General features: G+C 38.7%; 1 protein-coding gene and 1 pseudogene across 1 annotated transcript; one reads left to right on the top strand and one right to left on the bottom strand.

The window, feature by feature from the left end:
• Window positions 1–446: 446 nt before the first annotated feature.
• Window positions 447–926, bottom strand: LOC106735374 (V-type proton ATPase subunit G 1 pseudogene; annotated as a pseudogene).
• Window positions 927–2,665: 1,739 nt separating this feature from the next.
• LOC102499053 (zinc finger protein 596) lies at window positions 2,666–14,380 on the top strand. The gene is made up of 6 exons (XM_027773707.1): window positions 2,666–2,704; window positions 9,359–9,485; window positions 11,165–11,263; window positions 12,313–12,389; window positions 12,871–13,430; window positions 13,600–14,380. Exons 1-6 carry the CDS (start codon window positions 2,666–2,668, stop codon window positions 14,378–14,380), a joined length of 1,683 nt encoding a protein of 560 aa, XP_027629508.1.
• The last annotated feature ends 10,560 nt before the right edge of the window (window positions 14,381–24,940 follow it).

The raw sequence follows: 24,940 nt of genomic DNA, 5'->3' as shown, positions 1-24,940 counted from the left end.
TACACCAAGTAATAACATATAACAAGTTTGTGAATTCTATCTACTATTTGATTCAAAGAAACTAAAAGCATCCCAAACGATTACACTTGGAGTCTCTGTTCCATCCTTTAGCCAGAAAGGACTACTTTAAGGCTGGCTGCTGCTTCACACAGGTTACAAGTAACTACTCACTACTTTTTCATAGATAAAGCCCCTGACCTTCAGGAAAGCACTAGGGAAAAAAAAATTGATTCCTTTCTTTCTTCAAAGAATCTCCTTTTTTACTAGATCTAAAACAGAAAACGTTAACATTGAGATATGTGTTGCTTGAGCTAAAGGCATAGGAAAACAACATACACCCATTACATTTCTAAGAAATATGAGGTAAAAAGATGAATTCTTTGGATAAGTTCTAAATCTATACAAAGAAGCTAGATTTGTTACTCTGCAAAAAGTGAAAGGACCTGCTATATAATATACAGAAATAATTTAATGCCTTTCCCAAGAATATAACTGGAGCTCTGTAATGTTTCATATTCCATGAGGGCATCTAAGATGCCAATCCATGGGACAGGCACTTCATTCTTCTTGTATTCATTTGTGCAGTAGTTTTCATGGATTTCTGGCTGGATGTTGCTGACAAGGGTCAACAGGTTATCCAAGACTTCATCCCTGTTCTGTAGGAGATAGTTCTGGAGGTTGGTCATCTTCTCCTGGGTCTCCTTCTCCACTTCAGTGCTGCAACTACCATGGGATCCCAGAGCCGTGGCTTCCTTGGCCTTGAATTCTTTCTCCCTCTGCAGGCGGTACTGTTCAATTTCAGCCTGAGCTGTTTCTTTGGCCTGCTTCAACCTCCGGTTCTTTCATTTGCGGGCCTCAGACACCTTCTTGGTGGCCTTCTTCTTGGCCTGCAGCAACTGCTGGATCCTCTGCGACTGGCTAACCATGGTGGCGGCGACTCCAAGGCCCCGGTGCGTGGCCTTACCTAGCTAGAGGGCCTCTTGGGTCGACTGACCTATGGCCCACGACCTGCGCCTGCACACAGAGACCTTATTATTATTACTTTAAGTTTCACCAGAGAGAGAGAGAAAGAAAGTGAGAAAGCAAGTCACCAGGTTCAGGACTTGAACAGCAGTCAGCAATGTGGGGTTCCAGCACCTTAACCACCACACTACCTGCTGGCTCCAAATCAGGTTTTATTACCATTGAGTTGTTTGCATTTCTTATATTGGGGTTATTTTGGATAGTAACCTCTTACCAGATACATGATTTTCAAATGTATTTTCTCCCACTCTGTGGGTTGTCCCTTCAATTTGTTTATTGTTTCTTTTGCTGCGCAGACACTTTTTAATTTGCTGGCATCCCATTTGTCTGTTTTTGTTCTTGTTGCCTATGCTTTTGGAGTTATATTCAAAAAATCATTTTGCTGCTCGGTGCTGTGGAGCTTTTTCTCTAGGTTTTCTTCTAGAATTTTTACAGTTTTAGGACTAATAAGAATGATTTAATCAATTTTGAAGTTTTTGTTGTAGTATGTGGTATAAGGTAAGGATCATTCTTCTCCTTGTGGATATCTAGTTTTCCTAGCACTATTTCTTGAAGAGACTGCCCTTTCAATGTTGTATGTTTTTGAGACTTTCATCAAAAATTGGCTATATATGTGGTTTTATTTCTGTGATTTCTAATCTGTTTCATTTGTTGATGTGTTTGGTTTTTTTAATGCCAGTACCATGCTGTTTTGGTTACAATAGCTTTATGACATATTTTGAAGTCAGAATGTGATGTTTATAACCTTGTTCTTCCAGATACCAGCATATACAGATCAACCAGGGAACTCAACCCATTCAGAATCCCAGGCTAGACTAATTTAGGGATAGCATTAGGATTAGCAAAGGTCTATCAGCACCAGAGAATAACTGCAAAGTCCAGAAGAGATGAACATTTTCTCAAATACTTAAACATCAGCACAAGGAGACAAAGATTATGAAAAACCAGTAAAAGATAAAACCACCGACTAAGAAATAAACAATTATTGAAGCTCCAACAATGGATGTTAGGAAATGGAGATCTATGAAATAATTGACAAAAAAGTTCTGAGTGATCTTCTTCTTTTTCTTCTTCTAATTACTTGGAGAGATTTTTGCTATAGGTTACATGTGCTTGCTGGAGAGACAGAGAGAGCTGGAGAGACAGAAATTGAGAACTCACCCCTCCAGAGGGGATGGCCATGCTTCAATTCCTTCTCTTCCATTCTCCTCCTGGGATCTTGGGCACACACGCACATACATACACCCAGCGTGTTTGAAGCCACTGGCTCTGGGACTCAAACCACAGTTGGCCATGTGGGAGTATAGCAACGTAATCACTACACCATCTGCTGGTCTCCAGAGTAATCATCTTAAAGAAGTTTAGGAAAATATAAGAAAGTATGGATAGAAAAATAAAATTTGGAAAATAGTTCAGCACAGAAATAGAAGCAATAGGGAAAAAAAAAGAATCCTAGAGATAAATAATATTATAACTTAATTGAAAAATTCAACAGAAGCTTCAACAGCAGTCTTGATTGAACAGAAGGAGGATAATTAGTGAGTTCAAATACAAGATATTTGAAATTAGCCACAGGAGCAAAACAAAAAAAAAAAGAAAAAAGACTTTTAGGAATTATGAGAAACTATCAATTTTTGCCATAATGGTAGTTTCAGAAGAAGATAGAGAAATTTTACCAAATGTAAATAGGAGTAGTTATACTTTTATTCAACAAAACAGATTTTAGTCAAAAATTGTAAAAAGAGACAAAAGGGTCATTATATAATAATAATGGGGTGAATTAATTAAGCATACATAACAACCATATGTACATATGCACCCAACATTGGAGCACACAAATATATAAAGCAATTATTAAGTGACCTGAAGGAAGAGATAGGTTGCAATATGATAATACTAGGGGGAGACCAGCAGGTGGGGTCGTGGTTAAGGCGCTGGACATTCCCACATGGCTGACCATGGTTTGAGTCCCAGACCTGGTGGCTTGCTTTCTCACTTTCCTTCTCTCTCTCCTCTCTCTCTGGTAAAATTAATAATAATAATAAATAGATAGATAAACACAAATAAATAATTATTTTTTAAAAAGGTAATATTAGGGAACCTCAGTACCCCACTTTCAACAATAGGCAAATCATCTAGACAGGAAATCAATAAGGAAACACTGAACTTGAATTACACCTTAGATCTAATGGATCCAACAGACATACAGAACATTTAATCAAAAAGCAACAGAATTCATGTTCTGAAATGCACATGGAGCATTTTCAGGATTGTTCATATGTTGAGACACAAAACAGGTCTTAGCAAATTTAAGAAGATCAAACTTATATCACTTATCTTCTCCAATCACAATGGCATGAAACTAGACATCAATAGAAATATATAATACATATATATATAAAGAACATATATAAATAAGGAGAACTATTAGAAAATTCACAGGGTTAGCTTTGTGCCCTAGTGTTTAAGGGAGCCAGATCCCACATGGCTAACCATGTAGTTCAAATCCTAGCCTTATTTTTTTGAAAAACACGCTGGGCATGAATGCATGCATGCCCCAAATCCCAACAGGTTGGAGAAATGGAGGGGAAGGGATTATGGGACCTGTTGGGAATCTTTCTCCCTCTCCCCCCCCCTCTGGTGAGTGTACAAGCCCTCTGACAAATGTTTATTTATTTATTTAATTAATTAATTAATTAATTTTTTGGAGAGGTTTTTCACTATAGGGCGCATGTGCTCTCCAGACAGACAGAGAGAGACATAGAGACAGAAAGCGAGAAATCACCCCCCAGGGGGGATGGTCACACCGCAATCCCTTCTCCTCTCAGGATCTCGGGCACGCACGCACACGCGCCCGGCGTGAGTTTTAAGCCACCGGGTCCAGGACGTGAACTGCGGTCGACTACATGGGAGTCCAGCGACAGCCATTACACTAACTGCTGGTTCCCTGAAAAATTTTTTAAAAAAAGAAAATTCACAAATATATGTAAAAAATATGCTCTTAAATGTCCAGTGGGTCACAAAAGAATTTAAATTAAATTTTAAAATATCTTGAGATAAATGAATATGGAAATGTGACCTATGAACACTTACTAAATGGAACAAAAGCAGTCCTAAGAGGGAAATTTATAACAATAAATACCTGTATCAAAAAGGAAGAAAGAGGGGTTGGCAGATGGCATGGTGGTTAAAGGCACTGGACTCCCACATGGCTGACCATGGTTCAAGTCCCAGACCTGGCAGCTTGCTTTCTCTTTCTCTGTCCCTCTCTGGTCAAATTAAAAATAAAATAAATAAAGTTTAAAAATTTTTTAAAAAGGAAGAAAGATCACAAATACATGATCTAATGTAACACCCCTAAGGAACTAGAAAAAGAACAAGCTAAGCCCAAATTTATCAGAAGAAAGTCATTAACAAATATCAAAACAAAAATGAACTATGTAGAGACTAGAAAAACAAGAAGACCTCAGTGAAACGGAGTTTTATTTTTTAATGAATTGTTTATTTAATTCCACTTGGTATTATTAATTTTGGAGTTAAAAAAAAAGGCAATAATCGTCTTGGAAACACATTTGTAAAAACCTTATCAATTAGATGAAAAGATTCAGAACATGTTTATTTGTATGCAGCGCACACACACGAGATCAAAACATCTGCCAAAAAGGAACACAACTATCTTGGCATTTATAGGTAGCCAACACCACCATGCAAGGTATGTAGCTGATTCCTTCCTTCCGAATAGGTTTTTGGCAGTAAGCAAAAAGATTAGATTTAGCAATAAAATATCTCAAAGGATGCCAACATATTTCTTAAAGGGCTTAAAATGTATCAAATCACAATTACATGTATAAAAGAGTCACAAGAATTAACTGATTTCACAAAAACACTAATGAAAACATATCCGAGGCCGATCTATTAAAAGAAAAAATGTTTGACTTATGACTTGAAATGGGAGAAATAAATATCTTGGTACAAGTTTTACCCTAAAAGACAATGTACTTACTGGTTTTTGATTCTACAAAACAACTAGGACAATGTCTATCCTACCCTAATCTGTAGAATGCTTTGACACATATTCAATAAAACCTTTTATATACTTTAATTTGAGTCACAAATGCATCTCAAGTGTATATTGCTTTTAGAAAGAGCAACATCTAGGGTAAAAAACAGCCCCCACTGTGCCGGCAGGCACTGTGCTGGACTCCCACATGGCTGACCACGGTTTGAGTCTTGGACCTGTGGTTTGCTCTCTCTTTCTCTCTTCCTCTCTCTCTTTCTCTCATCAAATTAAAGAATAATAAATAAAATTAAATAAATAATTATTTTTAGAAACCCACACCTGATAGCATGTATTCACAATTATATCTTCTGAAATCATGCAAGTTAGCAGCAGCAGTCATTAAGACATTAAAAACTATTCTTATATTTGAGCTGCAATTCTATCAAAATGGATGCTATGCAATTTATGATTAGTATAATCACTAAAATTCAAAGTGGCTAGACTGCTTTAAAGATACAAAAATTCAAAGTCTCTCTGTATATAACATCTATAAGCTTTATATACTTTCATTAGTTATACACTTTATTTCGGTTTGTAAAGAGGTCATCCTCTGTTGAAAGTGGATATTGAAATGTTCCTTAAGATAATTTTAGTTTGAATGTACATCCTGAGCCTAAAGAATAAAATCAATGTTTATTAAATCACAGAATTTTATAGCCTTGAAGATGACCTAATCCAACACCTTCTTTTCACATGGAAAACTGATTCCCCCAAGGTCACTCAACTGTAGAGGCTTGCCCCTAGTAATCTCTTGATTCCTATGACAGTACTATCTGCACAGTTATTTTCCCAACCAAGCTTTTCTGGTTTTATTTGGTCCCATTAATTAAATAACAAAGAATACTAAGTACACAGAGATATAATAAACATAGACGTTTACTTCAGTTCTAAATCGAGACTATCAAAATGGTTCCTGAGCCTTTAACTACCTTCATTTTATTGTGAATGCAGTTAGTAGTAAGTTATGACTAGCTATTGTGGTTATCTTCACATATTTACATGGACACTGAGAACACCTTTCAGAACTATTCCTTAGAGAGACATACAAACACATCCATGTGATGCCAAGTCTATTACCCATATGGGAAAGGAAGATGAACTTGTAGCTCAGGAGACAACACAGGATGTTTTATTAGCAGTTTTTCATAGTCAACAGCACGTAGATGAGAAACTCTTCGTAGTTGAAAACTACCTTTTGCTTTAGTTAAGAGCTCCCAGCTAAGATAATCTTTCCCTGGAGCCTTCAGGTTTGTTTATCCTGTTGCCGTCAGCCAGGCTTTTTCCTTTCTTTATAAACCTGCGGGTTTCTGTATTTTGTTTGCTGAGTCTGTCAATTAGTGAGTTCTTTTGTTTTATCTCTGAGTCTCTGTTATGTGGTGAATGTGCTGACTTTGCCTAGCATGAGTTAACTTTGGCCTGTAGCTTTAACAAGGGGTATCTACCTAAAACTAACCTTAAACTAACTTAGTCTACATATACTTCTAATGCTAATTTGGTTTATACTAACTTAATCTATATGTTAATTTTGGCTTAAAAACAGACAGGTGGGGGAGTCTTAAACTTCCTGATCCTCCTGTCAGTCTTAGGGAACCACATTCCTACAAGATCACTAATTGGCTTTATTGTATTGGTTGGGGGTGATATTTTACCCTTGCAGGGTACCGTAATAACAGTAAAACTCACGGCAGAGAAATTGAATACCGGCCAGTTCAAGTGACACAAGGAGGGCTCGTAAACCAGGCCTTGCTTCAGTTTCTTCCCAGTCCAGGCCCTGCCTTAGAATGGGAGGCAGCCTCTTTACTAGCTTGTGTTGTCTGCATGGCCCTGTCAAAGAATGCTTATTTCTACTGAAATTACACTCACCTTTCCAGGAGATGGATAGATTTCTCTTATTGGCCTGTATGTTGCCTATTTTTTTTTTTTTTTTTTTTTTTTTTTTTGGAGAGGTTTTTGCTATAGGGCGCGTGCGCTCGCCAGACAGAGAGTGACATAGAGACAGAAAGCGAGAAATCACCCTCCAGGGCCTGGGGTGATGGCCACACCACAATCCCTTCTCTTCCAGTCTCCTGGGATTTCAGGCATACACGCATATGTGCCTGGCTTGAGTTTATTTTATTTTATTTTAATTAAAAAGAATTTAAAAAAATATTTTATTTAACTTTATTTATTTATTTACCTTTTTAAAATTTGACCAGAGAGGGACAGAGAGAGAGAGAAAGTGAGAAAGCAAGCTGCTAGGTCCAGGACTTGAACCATGGTCACCCATATGGGAGTCCAGTGCCCTTAACCATTGAGTTTTAAGCCACTGGGTTCTGGACTTGAACAATGGTCACTATTTGGGAATTTAGCGACATAGCCATTACACCATCTATTGGTTCCATTGATGTTATTTACAATTTTTTAAAATTTAGGGACCACAAGTTAGTGTAATGGCTATGTCTCTGGACTTCCATGTATTTGACTACGGTTTGAGTCCTGGACCCGGTGGCTTAAACTCACACCAGGCATGTGTGCATGCATGCCCAAGATCCCAAGAGGAGAACAAAGGAGAAGGGATTTAACAATGTGTTTTAATGCTGTGTCATGGTCCAGTCCCTTATTTTAAAGTTATTAAAGTTTTGGTAAAATATATTTGTGATTTTGAAATTTTCAAAATAAAATACCTGAAATTTTCATTATCATCCCTGTCTGCAATGATACTGCTTTCTCTATGTAATTAATTTTTTTTTCAAATTTGATAACTGGAAGTGATATATAGGGAGTATTGTTTCTTTAACTGTGGCTCTGAAGTCATAAGCAGCAGTCTTCTAGGGAGAGTAAAACTTAAGGCCCTGTTGAAAATTTCCAAGCATTAGATAAACCAAGACCAATAATAGGACTTTTTTGCTCTTGAGCATTTAGAGAAGATAGATACTGGGTTGTTGGAAAAGACAATATTTCTTCTATGTTTTTCTGTGCAAAAAATATATCATGACTTTACCAACAACCCAATACAAAAGAGGCATTGATAAATGTGTTTGGAGTTCCCAGAGAAAATTGCTGTCCTTCAGTACAGCAACCTCAGAGGTGCCTGGTTTGTGCTGCTAAACCATCTGCCTTTAAATCTTTGTGTGTACACTTGAGTCATGTAGAGTTGAGAGAAACCATATCCACAGATCCCAAGTTCTACAAGAAATATGTTCAGTTATGAAAAATGCTTTAGGTTGGTCCAAGATTTTCTATATATTGAATGAATTCTAGATGGTTTGTATTTAATACTTTTTTCCTCCAAATAAAAAAATATATCTTCAAAGGTCACTGATTCCTAGAACATCATGGACATTTAAATTTAGACAGAACAATCCTGCCAATGTTCAGAGTAGAAGGGTTGGGACAATAATACTGAGGCAGAAAAGGAAGCTGGGTATATGGAAAGATCAAACTGTGTTTAGAGTTCAGTTTATTCTTTCTTAGTGCTGATCTTAGATAACTATTTTTTAAAAAGAATTATTTTGTTTAACTTTATTTATTATTATTATTTTAACATTTCCAGAGAGAGAGAGAGGGAAAGTGAGAAAGCAAGACTTCAGGTCTGGGACTTCATATATTAGTCCATTGGATCTTTCAACATATGTAACAGGTTGTTAAATCAATTGATAGATGAAGAATCTGTAGTTCATTTAGGAGAAAAATTTAAGCATAATTATGGTTACAAAGTAGTAAATCATGGTTATTGTTTGCCTTGTGATGAATCTATAAAGATACTTAAAACTGATGGGAAGGGAGTTTCAGTTACAAATTTTCGAGTACTAATTTTATAATCATCCATATGGGAGTCATAATTATAGTTTATTGGAAAATTTTCAAGAGTTTATATGTCTCTGTGAGTATATCTGAAAGGCAGATGTTGAAAGGCAGAAAGAAACAATTCTCCCTATATATTACTTCTATTAATAGTATCATGCCGGCAGGTGGCATGGTGATTAAGGGTGCTGGTCTCCTACATGGCCTACAGTGGTTCGAGTCCCAGACCTGGAGTCTTGCTTTCTCACTTTCCCTCTCTTTCTCTGGAAATGTTAAAGTAATAATAATAAATAAAGTTAAATGAAAGAATTCTTTTTAAAAAATAGTTATCAAAGATCAGCACTGAGAAAGAATAGACTGGAACTCTAAACACAATTTGATCTTTCCATATACCCAGCTTCCTTTTCTGCCTCAGTATTATTGTCCCAACCCTTCTACTCTGGACATTGGCAGGATTGTTCTGTCTAAATTTAAATGTCCATGATGTTCTAGGAATCAGTGACCTTTAAAGATATAACTATAAACTTCACCCAGGAAGAGTGGGCCCTTCTGGACATACCTGGGAGAAAGCTGTACAAAGATGTGATGTTGGAAAATATCAATCATCTGGTATCTCTTGGTGAGTCTGTCAATGTTACGCATGTGTGTATGTATATGTATCCACCCATTCTATTCTGTCTTATTTTTTCTTAAATCATTTATTTAATTTTATTTATTATTATTATTAATTTGCTATAGGGCACATGCGCTCACCAGCAAGAAATAGAGGGAAAGTGAGAAAGCAAGCCGTGGAACTGTGGTGAGCCATGTGGGTAGTCCAGCACCTCAACCACTGAACCATCTGCTGGCCCCTGATTCTTATACCTAATAACTATGTGAAATAAAGTTGTTTCTTTACACTTTACCTGTATGTAGTTTTTCAGTACATGAGAATATCTAGGCCACAATTTCATGCCTTTATTGGTACTAAGTCTCTAAAACTCAGAGTAGAACTGGGAACTCTATATAATTACAGAAACCTCTGGGGATTTTTTTTTTTTTAATCTTCTTCTTTTTCCTTGGGGAGGTTTTTGCTATAGGGCGTGTGCACTTGCCAGGAGAGAGACAGAAAGACTGAAAGCGGGAAATCACCCCCCAGGGGGATGATCACACTGCAATCCCTTCTTCTCCATTCTCCTCTCAGGATCTTGGCCATGCATGCACATATACCTGGAGTGAGTTTAAGCCGCTGGGTCTGGGACTAGAACTGAGGTCAACTATATGCCAGTCCAGCGACACAGTCATTACACCAACTGCTGGTCCCTGGAGGTTGGTTTCTGAACCTGTTTACATACCAAACTCTGAGGGTGCTCAAGTTCCTTACGTAAAATGGTGTAATATTTGTGTAGAACCTACTACACACATCCTCCACTGAAAATCATCTCTGCTTGACTTTCTGTTTTTGAAAGAAGTTTTTGCCTTAAGGCACGTGCGCTTTCTGGGAGAAACACAGTGAGAGAGAAAGTGAGAAATCATCCCCCAGGGGGTATGGCCATGCAATCTCCTCTCCTCTAATCTCTTCCTGGGATCTTGTGCATGCTGGTACCACACCTGTTGTGACTTTTCAAGCCACTGGGTCCAAGACTCGAATTGTGGTCTGCCATTTGGAGTCCAGCAACATAACCACTATGCCATCTGTTGGTCTCTCTGCGTTACTTTTAATACCTAATATAATTTAAGTATTATTTAATTAATTGATAGATTTTATTTTTATTATTTTTTAAATTGTTGGAGTGTTATTTCTATTTTATTTTATTTTTTAATAGTTTTAATCTGTAGTTGATTGAATCTACTGATAATGGAAGCCTCTAGATATGGAGGATCAAGTGCATTTCTTCTGTTCTAGACATTATGCTAAAGCTTGAGGCCAGAAAAGTAAAAATATTAGAACTTTGATTAATCCTGTGAAGTTTATGTTCACTGGATTCTATTTGAAAATAAAATTAGCCCAGTGGAGACATTTAATTTCTCCTTTTTTGAAAGGGCTAATAATTTTCATTCTGCTTTTGAATTTGGTCATGAGAATCAACATTCCAAGTTCTTCCCTATTTGAGGCACAAAATCTGGATTTCTTCCTAGTCTATTGAAAGACCTTCAGTGTTTCCTCTTTTAAATATTTTATTTGGGCTGACTTCTAGGATTCTTTTCTTTCTCAATAGCCTTCCATGTTTTTCTTTATCAGTAACCTTCTGTGAACTTGATAATGCCCACTTATTAGCACAGAAATAAAAATTCATGTTCCTTTTTTCCCATAAACAGGGTGTCAGTTCTGCAAGTCAGATGTAATCATCTATTTTCAACAAGGTGAAATGCTGTGGATGGTGACAGGGAGAGGTTTTTCCCAGGGCCAGGGTCCAGGTAAGCAGCAGGAACTTGTGCTGCAGTACAGATAGGTACTTGGTCAGTGGGTATGTCCTTGAAATTATCAACTGAAGGCTTTAGTTAAGTGCATGATGTTTTTGAAAATATACGAGAAAAACATTGGGACAAGGTTTCTAATATTTTATTATTCCTTTCAAATATCAGTCACAATTTATATGTCCTCTTGCCATAATTTTTGCCTTTAGATATTAACATATTTATTAGAGTTAAATTTTTATATATTAACTTTTGTTCTGATTCTCCTTCTCATTATCTGCCCACTATTCTCATCTCCATTTTATATATATATATTTTTTTTTTGAGAGGTTTTCGCTATAGGGGGCGTGTGCTCGCCAGACAGACAGAGACATAGAGACAGAAAGCGAGAAATCACCCCCTGGGGGAGTGGTCATGCCGCAATCCCTTCTCCTCCATTCTCCTCTTGGGATCTTGGGCAGGCACGCACATGTGCCCAGCGTGAGTTTTAAGCCACCAGGTCCAGGATGCGAACCACGGTTGACTATGTGGGAGTCCAGCGACATAGCCATTATGCTAACTGCTGGTTCCCTCCATTTTATATTTTTGTATTTCAATCCTGAAAGTATTTTTTGGGGGGTGGGGGAGAGGTTTTTGCTATAGGGTGCGTGCACTCGCCAGACAGAGAGAGACAGAAAGCAAGAGATCACCCCCCATGGGGATGGCCACACCACAGTCCCTTCTCCTCCATTCTCCTCTCAGGATCTTGGGCACGCATGCACACGCACCCGGCGTGAGTTTTAAGCCACCAGGTCCGGGACGCGAACTGCGGTCAACTACATGGGAGTCCAGTGACATAGCCATTACGCTAACTGCTGGTCCCATCAATCCTGAAAGTATTTTCTAATTGTGAGTGTCTTATAATGTACTTCTATAATCTACAGTATTCCTTCATTTGCTCCATTTGCTCCATCTAAATGTCAGTTTTTAAAACATATTCACAAGGGCCTACATTCTTTTTGCATTTTTATTCTATTAATGCTATGCTAACATTTATTTTTCAATTATAGGCAGGGAAAGTGCACATAAAAAACAAGAAATGATACCCATACAATGTATAAGCACGAAGGACACAGCCACTATTAGGGTAATGGCAAGTTCTATGGATGTGAACACTGATCTTCCAAATAATTACCTAACAATGGGTTTTATTGGAAATTGAGCACAATTACCTGACCGTAATTAAATAGTGATTAAACATTTTCTGAGCCAAAAGTTTTAGATCACTGTAATTTACTGGAAACATTAGTCTGGGAGTTCAAAACCATAACCTGAGATCTTAAAAATAATGGATGATTACATAAGCATGTCTCATATTCCTAGTCTTTGAAATACATTGAAGTTTTCAAAATTAATCTGATGGTCCTATAATTGGGATGCTACATAAAGAATGTATTTGAATGTGCCTAGAGTAGAGTAATCTATGATGTATATGCAGGGAATAGTGCAAAGAATTTACTACCAGACTAACACTGAATGATTAGCCTAAGATTCATATGCAGATATAATAATGTATGGATGTATGTGGGAAAATCATTAACAACCTTTCATCTCCTTCATAAAAGCAGAAATCTCATGCTCAAGAAGATACATTTGAATGGAATGATTTGGGAAAAGATTTTACTCACAGCTCTTCAATGATTCAAAAATTGGTAACTCACATAGCAAGAAAACTCTTTGTCAACAAACAGTGTGAAAAATCTCATTGTGGCTACTTATACCTTAATCAAAACAAGAAAACTCAGACAAGAGGCCAATCAAATGAATGTGATCTACGTGGGAAAGTGTTTAGTAATTTGTCTAACCTTAGACAACACATGATGACTCACACTGGAGAAGGGCCATATGAATGTCATCTGTGTGGGAAAGCCTTCAATCAGTCATCGACCCTTAGAAGACATGAGAGAACGCATACTGCAGAGAAACCATATAAATGCCATCTCTGTGGGAAAGCCTTCAGCATATCTTCTGCCCTTAGACAACATGAGAGAACACACACTGGAGAGAGGCCATATGGATGTCACCTATGTGGGAAAGCCTTCAGTGAATTTTCTACTCTTAGAAGATATGAAAGAATGCACACTGGAGAGAAACCATACAAATGCCATTTATGTGGAAAAATTCTTCAGTCAGTCTTTTGTCCTTAGAAGGCATGAGAGAACACATACTGCAGAGAAGCCATACAAATGCCATCTGTGTGAGAAAGCTTTTAGTCAGTCTTCTACTCTCAGAAGACATGAAAGAATGAATACTACAGAGAAACCATGCAAATGCCATCAATGTGAGAAAGTCTTTAGTCAACCTTTTGCCCTTAGACAACATGAGAGAATGCACACTGGAGAGAGACCATATGAATGCCATCTGTGTAAAAAAGCCTTCGGTAGATCTTCTCATCTTAGAGAGCATGAGAGAACACGTACTGTAGAGAAACCACACAAATGCCATCTTTGTGCAAAAGCCTTCAGTCAGCCTTCTGCCCTTAGGAAACATGAGATAATACAAACTGTAGAGAAATCATACAAATGTCATCTGTGTGGGAAAACCTTCAGTCAACTTTCTACCCTTAGACAACATGAGAAAATGTATACTGAAGAGAGACCACATAAATGCAATTTTTGTAGAAAAACCTTCTGTCAATCTTCTACCCTAAGAAGACATGAGAGAATGCATACTGGAGAGAAACCATTTGAATGCCTACTGTGTGGGAAAGCTTTCAACATATCTTCTGCCATTAGACAACATGAGAGAACACACATTGGAGAGAGAACACACGAATGCCACCTGTGTGGAAAAGCCTTCAGCGAATCATCTGTCCTTAAAAAACATGAAAGAATGCACACTGGAGAGAAACCATATGAATGCCATCTGTGTAGAAAATCCTTCAGTCAGTCTTCTGCCCTTAGAAGACATGAGCAAATACATACTGCAGAGAAGCCATATAAATGCCACCTGTGTGGAAAAACCTCTTCCATCAGTCTTCTACACTCAGAAGACATGAGAAAATGCACACTGGAGAGAGATCTTATGAATGTCCTCTGTGTGAAAAAGCCTTCAGCAGATCTTCTCATCTTAGCATGAAAAAACACATACTGTAGAGAAAACATACAAATGCCATCTCTGTGAGGAAGCTTTCAGTCAGTTTTCTTCCATTAGACTACATGAGAGAACACATACAAGAGAATGCTAAATAACTTCAGTATATATTCTGACCTATAATGGCATGGCAATAAGAATGTAATAAGCCATACTGGTAAAATTAAAATACCTGAGAATGTGCACATTGAAGAAACACTCTCTGGAATCAATGTGAAAGATCTTGTAGTGACCTTGCCCTTATTTCATATACACAAATTTATAAGGAAGAGAAGCATATGGTGTGGCAAATCTTCAGTAAGCTGTCTATCATAGATGGCATGAGATAACATCCTCTATAATATAGTGAATGTAGAAGTCTTCAACAACAGCTCTCAGTTTAAACTCACTAGAGAAATTGTATAGGGAAGAACACTTGTAATCATTCTGAGAACGTCTCTATTTATATTTTATTGTTAAAATAACATGATCAAAATTACTCATAAGAACCCCTTGGTCTCTAATAAACTAACATTCAGCCAGGTACCAGGCTCAGTGTGTACAAAAACAAAACAAACCAATGAAGAAATAGCTGCTAAAACAGAATATAAGAGGATGAAGCTTCTCAAGGAATATCAAATGACTTTTCCTGGAGAAATGATTCAACAAAAAAATCATGAGAAATAGAAATACTTTATTCATAGAACAGTCTTTGTGACACATGTGAGGAGTCAAAATTTATGAAACACTGTCAATGTCATGAATGAAGGAAAATCTTCAGTGATCACTCATTTCATAATCAACACTAAGGTTTCCTCTCTGAGAATCAAAGTGGAGAAAATTTTAGATAGATTTAACATGAAAAAACCCTGAGTCTATGAAGAAATAACTAACAAAAACTCTAAAAGAATTTTAACAAATAATTTAGCAAATTACTCAGAATTTTGAGAAAAATAACTATTTTTAAGTGAATGTATTGGTATCTCTGAGCCTTTTTTTTTAAATTTGCCAGAGGGCAAGTGTGTTCACTGGAGAGAGACAAGGACAGAGAGGGAAAGTGAGAACACATTGTAATCCTACCTCCTTCATTTCCCCCTTCTTTGAGGATATTGGATACATACATACACGCACCTGATATGTTTTTCAAGTTGCCAGTCTGGGACTCCAATCATGTGGTTGGTCATGTAGGATTCAGCCACCTTACCCACCACACTATTGGCTGTCCTGCACATAAGTGCTCACTTTAAAAAAATGACATATAAGTATAAGATAGTGAGGTTATCTTGTACTGTTAAATGCAGTGCCCAAGATCCCAAGAGGAGAATGGAGGAGAAGGGATTGCGGCATGGCCATCCCCCCTGGGGGATGATTTCTTGCCTTGTCTCTCTGATGAGCACACGCGCCCTTATAGCAAAAACCTCTTCAAAACAAACAAACAAACAAACAAACAAAAAACTTGCAAATATGTAAAAAGTAAAGCCACTTGCTGAAAAAAATCCATCATGATGGTGATGTTCTAGTTTTACTTACACAACTTTAAATTAATAGATTTGGGTCTGGACTTCTTGTCATGTGAGTGATCAACCCCACTGTCTGTGTTCTCTTTCTCCAACTTTTCCTTCCACACAGAAAACCTCCTCTCTTTCCAACTCCTCCACAACACCAGCAGTCCATATTAATGCCTTGAGGGTGACATGATAAGAAACTTCCCCTTACTTCTCAAGTGTCTCAGAGTGCTATGACCTAGGTTATCAGGGTAGTATCACAGATGTGTAGTTAGATATTTTGGGGGCTCCTCAGTCTTTTTTTTTTTTTTCCTGTTTCTGGAAACTACCTGGGGACAAAGAGATAGGTATCTCTGCCCTACTATCCCACAGACTTTCTTTAGATTTTTGTACCTAAATCTCTGAATTAAACTAAGTAGCTACAGAAGTGCATCGAACAGCCATATCCCATATTTCAATCAGGTTAGTACTGAGCTAGAGTACATAAAGAAAAGACTCCACCAAAAAACTGTTAGATTTGATAAATGAATTCAGTAAAGTTGGGAGATAAAAAATTAACATATAAAAATCAGTTATGTTTCCTTACACCATAATGAAGTAGCTAAAAAGCAATTCCATTTACATTAGCAGCAATACAAATAAATGAAACCCTTAGGAGTAAATTTAACAAAGGAAGTAACTTTCCATTATATAGAAACAAGAGTTAGTAAATGCACTCTATAGCAAAAACCTCTCCAAAATAAATAAATAAATAAATAAATAAACAAACAAACAAATAAATAAATAAATGGTTTACCATAAGGCTTGTGTGCTAAATGGAGAGAGACAGAGAGATAGAGAAAGTGAGAAATCATTTCCCCAGGTGAATACACACACACACACACACACACACACTTTAGTTTACTATAGGATCCATGCGATCTCCAGAAAGAGAGAGAGAGAGAAAGTTAGAAATCATCCCCTAGGGGGTATGACCACACCACAATTCCTTCTTCAGTCTCCTCGGAATTTGTGACATGTATGCACACACATCCAGCATGATTTTCAAAGCCTCCAGGTCTGGGACTTGAACTGTTGTTAGCAATGTGGGATCCAGCGCCTTAACCTCTACATCACTTGATGGCCCATGATGGTACATTTCAATGGAAATAATTTCAGTTAATTGTAAAAAAATATATATATAACAGGTCACAGGTGTTTGCATCACTAAAATCAAAATGCAAATATACAATTACCAGGTGGTCCAAACAAAATTATACAATTCAGAGCAAGACAGTTTAACCAGTGTTATAGTAAAATTAAAAAAGCATTGCCAACCAGAACTGTGAGAACCATGAATAATAAAAAGAGTCAAAGCCATGGAATAGGGCATAGCTGTTATCTTTAAGAATAAACAAGTCAGAGCTGGTCTGAACCAGTATAAACCAGTCTCAATCCGTCTGAACCCAAATAATAAACCAGTCTGAACTGGAATAAACTAGTCTAAACCAGTCTGAACTGGATAAACCAGTCTGAAACAGAATAAACTGGTCTGAACTGGAATAGATCTGTCTGAACTTGTTAGGCCAAGTTAGCATAATCACTGCCATGTTAGGGAATGCTGGGGCAAGTTAGCTTAATTGCTACCCTGTTAAGTCTTCAAGGACGAAGCCCACTTTGTTAGGGCCTCAAGGACAGAAATCAGGAGTCTGGGAACTCTCAGATAAGTGGAAAACAGGAGGGCCCAGCACCTCCGAGGCAAGGTCATCCAGACCCTTAGCTGAGAGTCCTTATCTAGACCTGAGCAGGTGGTGATAGCTGGACCCTTGCTTCTCATACCCCCTCCCTTGTATGTGTTACATTCTATGGAAAATCCTGAACTATAAAAGATCACTTTATCTTAGGCTCGGGGTCCTTGTTAAGGCCCGCTGCGACGGGCAGAAACTTGGACCCCAGCTAGCTGGAAAAATAAAAGCCTCTTTTGCAGTTGCATTGTCATTGTCTTTTCTGCATCTCCATCAGTTAGACCGATCTCTGGACCCTTACAAACTGAAATAAATCTGAACCAGAATAAGCCACTCTGAACTGGCATAAACATAAGCCAGTCTGAACTGGAATAAACCCGTCTAAACTGGTATAAACCAGTCTGAACCAGAATAAACCAGTCTCAGCTGGTCTGAACTGCTATAAGCCAGAATTAGCCGGTCTGCACCAGGATAAACTGGTCTGAACCAGAATAAACTGGTCCGAACCAGTATAAATCAGTTTGAACTGGAATAAACTGGTCTGAACTGGAATAAGCTGGTCTGAACAGGAATAAACTAGTCTGAGCTGGTCTGAACTGGTAGAAAACAGAATAAACTGGTCTGAACTGGTATAAACCAGTCTGAACCAGAACTAACTGGTCTGAACTGGAATAAGCCAGTCTGAACCAGTATAAAGTGGTCTGAACTAGTTTGAACTGGAGTAAATCCATCTGAATCAGAATAAACTGGCCCAAACCAGAATAAGCTGGTGTGAACCAGAACAAGGTGGTCTGAACTGGAACAAGCTGGTCTGAACTGGAATAAATCGGTCTGAACTGGAATAAAACAGCCTGAACTGGAATAAGTTGGTCTGAACTGGAACAAACTGGTCTGAACTGGAATAAACCAGTCAGAGCTGGTCTGAACCAGTATAAACTGGAATAAGCCGGTCTGAACTGGAATAAACTGGTCTGAACTGGAATAAACTGGTCTGTACCAGAACAAGCCAGTCTCAACTGTAGTAAACCAGTCTGAGCTGTTCTGAACTGGTATAAACCAGAATAAGCTGATCTGAACCAGAAAAAGTCAGTCTGAACAGGAATAAACTAGTCAGAGCTGGTCTGAACTGGTATAAACCATAATAAGCTGATCTGAACCAGAACAAGCCAGTCTGAACTGGAATAAGCCAGTCTGTACCAGAACCAAGCCAGTCTGAATTGGAGTAAAACAGTCAGATCTGCTCTGAACCAGTATAAACCAGAATATGCAGATCTGAACTGGCACAAGCTGGTCTGAACTGGAATAAACTGGTCTGAACCTGAATAAGCCGGTCTGAACTGGAATAAGCTGGTCTGAACTGGAATAAACTGGTCTAAGCTGGAATAAACCAGTCTGAGCTTATCTGAATGGGTATAAACCAGAATAAGTTGGTCTGAACTGGAATAAACCAGTCTCAGCTGGTCTGAAATGTATAAACTGGAATAAGCTGGTCTGAACCGGATCAGGCTGGTCTGAACTGGAATAAACCAGTCTAAACTGGAATAAGCTAGTCTGAACTGGAATAAACTGGTCTGAACTGGAATAAACCAGTCTGAACTGGAATAAACTAGTCTGAGCTGGTCTGAACTGGCATAAACTGGAATAAGCCAATCTGAACTGGAATAAAACTGTCCAAACCAGAATAAACTAATATGAGCTGGTATAAATGAGTCCGAATCAGTCTGAACTGGAATAAACTCGTCTGAATCTGTATAAACCCATCTGAATCAGCATAAACCAGTCTTAAATGGAATAAACCGGTCTGAGCCAGTATAAACCAGTCTGAACTGGAATAAACCCATCCAAACCAGAATAAACTGGTCTGAACTGGAATAAATTGGTCTGAACTGGGATAAACTAGTCTGAACTGGAATAAACCTGCCCAAACTGGAATAAACCAGTCTGGACTGGAATAAACCAGTTTGAGCCTAAACAAACCAGTCTGAACTGGAACAAACTGGACCGAACTGCTCTGAACTGGTCTAAACCGGTCTGAACCAATATAAACCAGAATAAACCAGCCTGAGCTGTTCTACACAAGAATAAATAAGTCAGAGCCTATCTGAACCAGTATAAACCAGTCTCAACCCATCTGAACTGAAATAATAAACCAGTCTGAACTAGAATAGTCTAAACCAGTCTGAACTGAAATAAATCTGTCTGAACTAGAATAAACTGGTCTGAACCAGAATAAACCAGTCTGAGCTGATCTGAACTGTTATAAACCAGAATATGCCATTCTGAACCTGTATAAACCCATCTGAACCAGCCTGAACCAGAATAAACTGGTCTGAACTGGAATAAACTGGTCTGAACCAGAATAAGCCAGTCTGAACTGGTATAAACCATAAGTTAGTCTGAACTGGAATAAGCCTGTTTGAACTGGTCTGAACCAGATTAAGCCAGTCTGAACCAGAATAAACTGGTCTAAACTGTAATAAACCAGTCTGATCCAAATTGAACCGAAGCAAATCAGTCTGATCTGGTATGAGCAGATCTAGACCAGAATAGACTAGTCAGAGCCAGTCTAAACTTGTATAAACCAGTCTGAACTGGTCTGAACCAGAATTTAAAAACAAAAACAGAAAAAAGAACATCTATTTATTTATTTTATCTTTTGTGATTTTCAAGCCCGTGGATGTGGGACTTGAACCATGGTTTGCCATATGGAAATCCAGTGCCTTCACTACCATGTCACCTGCTGTCCCTACAGTTGTTAAAGGAATGTATAACTTTAGAAATGCTTATTTGAAAGTGAGAGTGTTTGGGGCCATAGTGGTTAAAGCAGCTGGATCCTGTATAGCTGGTTACCTGATCTGAGTCCTGGACCTGGTGACTTGAGAAGTGCATCTGGCACATGTGTGTGTGTGCCAAAAATTCTGAAAGGAGGGAGAAATAGAGGAGAAGTATTGAAGTATTTATACCATGACCATTCCCTGTGTATGAGGGTGATTTCTCACTTTCCCTCTCTGTCTCTCCCTGATGAGCACATGTACCCTTTGGCAAATTTTAAAAAAGAAAGAGTGCTTGACAATGAATGAACTGTTACAGACAACATTGTGTCCCCACTTCCAAAATTCTTATCTGAATCACTGACCCCAGTACCTTAGAATGGGCCTGTATTTGGGACCAGCAGATGGCATAATGGTTACATCATTGAACTCCCATGTGGTCAACTGGGTTTGAGTCCCAGACCTGGTGACTTAAAAACTCATGTCAGGTGCGTGTGCATGTGTGCCCAAAGTTCCAAAAGGAATGAAGGAGAAGTGACTGTGGCATGGCTATTCCTCCTGGAGGATGATTTCTTGCTTTCTGTCTCTCTGGTGAGAGCACATGCCCTATAGCAAAAATCTCTTAAAACAAAAAGAATGTGTATTTGGAGTCAGGACAATTAAAAAGGTGATTTAGTCAAAATGAGTTTCTCTACTCCAATCTAATTTGTCTCCTTAGGAGAACAGAGAGAGAAGCTGAGGACATGTGCTCACAGAAGAAAGGTCATGTGAGGCTGTAAGAAGGTGGCCCTGTACAGGTAACCAGCGGGGCCTTAGGAGAAACCATTCCTATGGACACCTGGATCTTGGGACTTCTAGCCTCAAAAATCATGAGAAATTAAATTTCTATTGCTTGAACCACCCAGTCTATGGTATTATGTTATGGCAGCCCTAGTAAACTAATACACCAAATGTTAAACCTTATAAACAAGAGAAAGAAAAAAAAAGTAGGAACGAACTGAAGTTTCAATTTATTATAAATCATGAAGATATTAATAAAATTTAAATAGATATCTTCATATCTATTTAAGTACATACTATTAAAGTATAAGAATTTGAAAAGAAAAATATTTTATTTGACAGAAATATAATAGGCCAGCCCTGTAACATAGTAATTAAGGAAGCTAGATCCTACATGGCCAACCATAGTTCAAATTCCGGCCCAGCAGCTTGGAAGACACATTGGGTTCATGTACATACATGCCCCAAATCCTGACAGGATGGAGAAAGGGAGGAGAAGGGGTTGTTGTGTGACCATACATCACTGAGGGGTGCTTTCTTACTCTGCTTCATTCTGGCAAGCACACATAACCTTTGGTTAAAAAAAAAAAATCAACAGTTATAAGGAAACATGAAAAGTAATACTGTCAATTAAACATGCAATTTTTTATTCAAAACAATAATTGAAAATGTAAGGAACATGGGCAGAATTTTATTTTTATCAATTTATTGTTGTTTATATCTTTAGATCTGAAGAACTGCTATTTCTTTCTCTTCTTTTAGAGATTTTTTGCTATAGGTCATGTGTGCTCGCAAGAGAAAGAGAAATCAAGAGGGAAAAATCACCCCCCCGGGGGAATGGCCACACCACAGTCCTCTCCTCTCCATTCTTCTCTCGGGATTTTGGGCATGCACGCACACGCACCCTGTGTGAGTTTTAAGCTGCCGGGTCTGGGACCCAAACCGCAGTTGATCACATGGGAGCCCAACGATATAACCATTACACCATTTGCTGGCCCTGCAGTTCACATGTTTAGATAGTGGGGAAAAAAAATGATTTCAGTTGCCCTGAAAGGGGACATGGCGATGTAGGGGAGTGGAATATTTGATGTTGGTGGATCTGGTGTCAACTAGTTTTGGAAGCAGCTGTCAGGTGTCTATTCCGAGATTCTGATGAAATGATCAAAATGCTCATGTGACAACACGTGTTTCTCTTTCTTTCTTTTTCTTTCTTCCTTTCTTCTTCCTTCCTTTCTTCTTCTCTATATTTCTCTCTCTCTCTCTCTCTCTCTCTCTCTCTCTCTGCCTCTCTCTTTCTCTCTCTCTCTTTTTTTTTTTTTTGTGATGAAAATATAGCCAGCCCATGAGAGGAACCAAAGTAACTCTCTTAAATCTAGCATGATATTGTAGCTTGACCTCTAAGGTAATCAGGGCCTGCATGAGATTTGGCAAGGACCAGGCCTTGAGACTATAACCCAAGGAGCAGTTGTGCCTGGGGAAATAAGAGGGAAGAATCTTCTGGCATGAGATTGACCACAGCTGAAAAATAACAGCCTGGTGCTGCAAGCTTCTAGGTAATCAGAGAACTGATTAACTGCTCTGTAGAACAACATGTAACCCCGCCTCCTTTTCTCTTTGTTATTATTTATTTAATAGATAATGTATTTATTAACTACTATAATTTAGTTAACAATATTTAATTATTTTAGAATTATTTTATCTAACTTTTTTTTTTTTAATTTGACCAGAGAGGGACAGAGTGAGAGCAAGAGTGAAAGAGAGAGACAGAAAGTAAGCCACCAGGTCTGGGATTAGAACTGCAGTTTTCTATGTGGGAGTCTAGCACCCTTAATCACCATGCCACCTACCGGCCCTATTATTTATTATTTTTTAAAAGGTTTTTGCCATATGGTGTATGCAGTGCACTCACCAGAGATAGACAGTGAGAGGGAAAGTGAGAAATCACCCCGCAGGGGCTGGGCTCAATCCCTTCTCCTCCATTTTCCTCTTGAGATCTTGGGCATGAATGCACACATGCCCAGTGTGAGTTTTAAGCCACCAGATCTGAGACTCAAACTGTAGTCAACTATATGGGGGTCCAGTGACATAACCATTGTACCATTTGCCCCTCCCCCCCAAAAAATCCTTTAAACTTGCCTCAAACTTGGGAGGTGATTCTTTAGGTTATGAGTCTGTCATTTCCCCCAGGTTGCTGGGCACCTGAATAAAGTTACCTTTCCTGCCACTGACACTTGTCTCTTGGTGTTGGCTTTTGAGCAGTGGACAAACAAACTTGAATTTTTTTTATTTGTGTATTAATATTCTAACAATGCCCATGTTGGAATTGATGAAAGCACAATACAGACATACAAAGTGAGGAATGAGGGACACAAACATAGTGAGTTTGTTTTGAAAATCCACTGTCTGACAACCCTCACATCCAACTCAGACACTCACTTCAAAGGTCGCAGAGCAATAGGGGAGATCAAGTCACATCCATGGCAGACACTCAGGCACAAGGTGGCACAGCTCACCCACAGATGTGGGGTTCTGTGGTCTCCAGCACCACATCTCTGCCCAGGGTTCCTTGAGAACGGGTCAGAATGCTTAGTTAGCCCTGAGGAGAGTTCACAATTAGGATTTGACTTCCTCGAAGAGCCACCAACTTCCATTCAGTCGGGTAATGTTTCCTTTCAGTGTTTATAGAGGAAGAATGAGTTTTATAGAGGATGAAAGAAATTTTATATGACTTCAGAGTTATCTTAATATTTCCTAGATTGTGAAGATGGTAGTCTAGTTTTATTTATTTATTTATTTTGCCATAGGGTGCATGTGCAAGCTGGAGAGAAACAGGGAGAGGGAAAGTAAGAAGTCACACCTCTCTCAGGACCAGCAGTTAGCATAATGGCTATGTCGCTGGACTCCCACGTAGTCAACCGTGGTTCAAGTCCTGGACCCGGTGGCTTAAACTCACGCTGGGTGCGTGTGCATGTGTGCCCAGGATCCCGAGAAGAGAATGGAGGAGAAGGGATTGTGGTGTGGCTGTCCCCCCTGGGGGGTGATTTCTCGCTTTCTGTTTCTCTGTCTGTCTCTGTCTGGCGAGTGCATGCGCCCTATAGCAAAAACCTCTCTAAAAAAAAAAAAAAAAAAGAAAGAAAAAGAAAAAAAAAAAAGAAGTCACACCCCCCCCCCTCAATGGGAGATGGCCACACCACAATCCCTTCTCTTTCATTCTCCTCTTGGAATTTTGGGCATGCACACACATGTGCTCAGTGTGACTGTCAAGTCACTGGTTCTGGGACTCTAACTGCATTTGGCCATGTGGGAGTCCAGCATCTTAACCACCACGCCACTTTCTGGCCCTGATTGTAGTCTAGTTGACTGGTACCTATGTGTTGTCCTAGTCTCCTCTCATAAATAGAAGGCTCTAGGCACCACAGATCAGCAGATGGTGTAATGGCTATGTCACTGGAGTCCCATGTAGTCAACTGTGGTTCGAGTCCTGGACCTGGTGCCTTAAACTTCTCCCAGAGGGGCCTGATCATGCTGCAATCCCTTTTTCTCCATTTCTCCATCCTGTCCAGATTGTCTTTTAAATATGAGCCATCAATAAACTAGATTATATCAGCATTATTTATAGGAATTTTAAAAAGTCCTATCTAGGGGGACCAGGAGATGTATTGGTTATGTTGCTGGACTCCCATGTAGTCCACTGTCGTTTGAGTTCACTTTGGGCGTGTGTGAGTGCATGCTCAAAATCCCAAGAGGAGATTGAGGAAGGGATTGTGGCATGGCCATTCCCCCGAG

This window comes from Tupaia chinensis, unplaced genomic scaffold (assembly GCF_000334495.1).
Source record: "Tupaia chinensis unplaced genomic scaffold, TupChi_1.0 Scaffold000365_1, whole genome shotgun sequence".
NCBI classification, from domain to species: domain Eukaryota; kingdom Metazoa; phylum Chordata; class Mammalia; order Scandentia; family Tupaiidae; genus Tupaia; species Tupaia belangeri.
The sequence above is the reverse complement of the archived record's forward strand: the minus strand, read 5'-3'. Positions and strand labels throughout refer to the sequence as shown.

Bases quoted from the DNA above. Each gene is read 5' to 3' on its own strand.
- LOC102499053 (XM_027773707.1), top strand. From the start codon at position 2,666: ATGGTAGTTTCAGAAGAAGATAGAGAAATTTTACCAAAT. The intron at 9,486-11,164 runs GTGAGTCTGTCA...TCCCATAAACAG, and splicing joins CAATCATCTGGTATCTCTTG to GGTGTCAGTTCTGCAAGTCA. The intron at 11,264-12,312 runs GTAAGCAGCAGG...TTTCAATTATAG, and splicing joins TTCCCAGGGCCAGGGTCCAG to GCAGGGAAAGTGCACATAAA.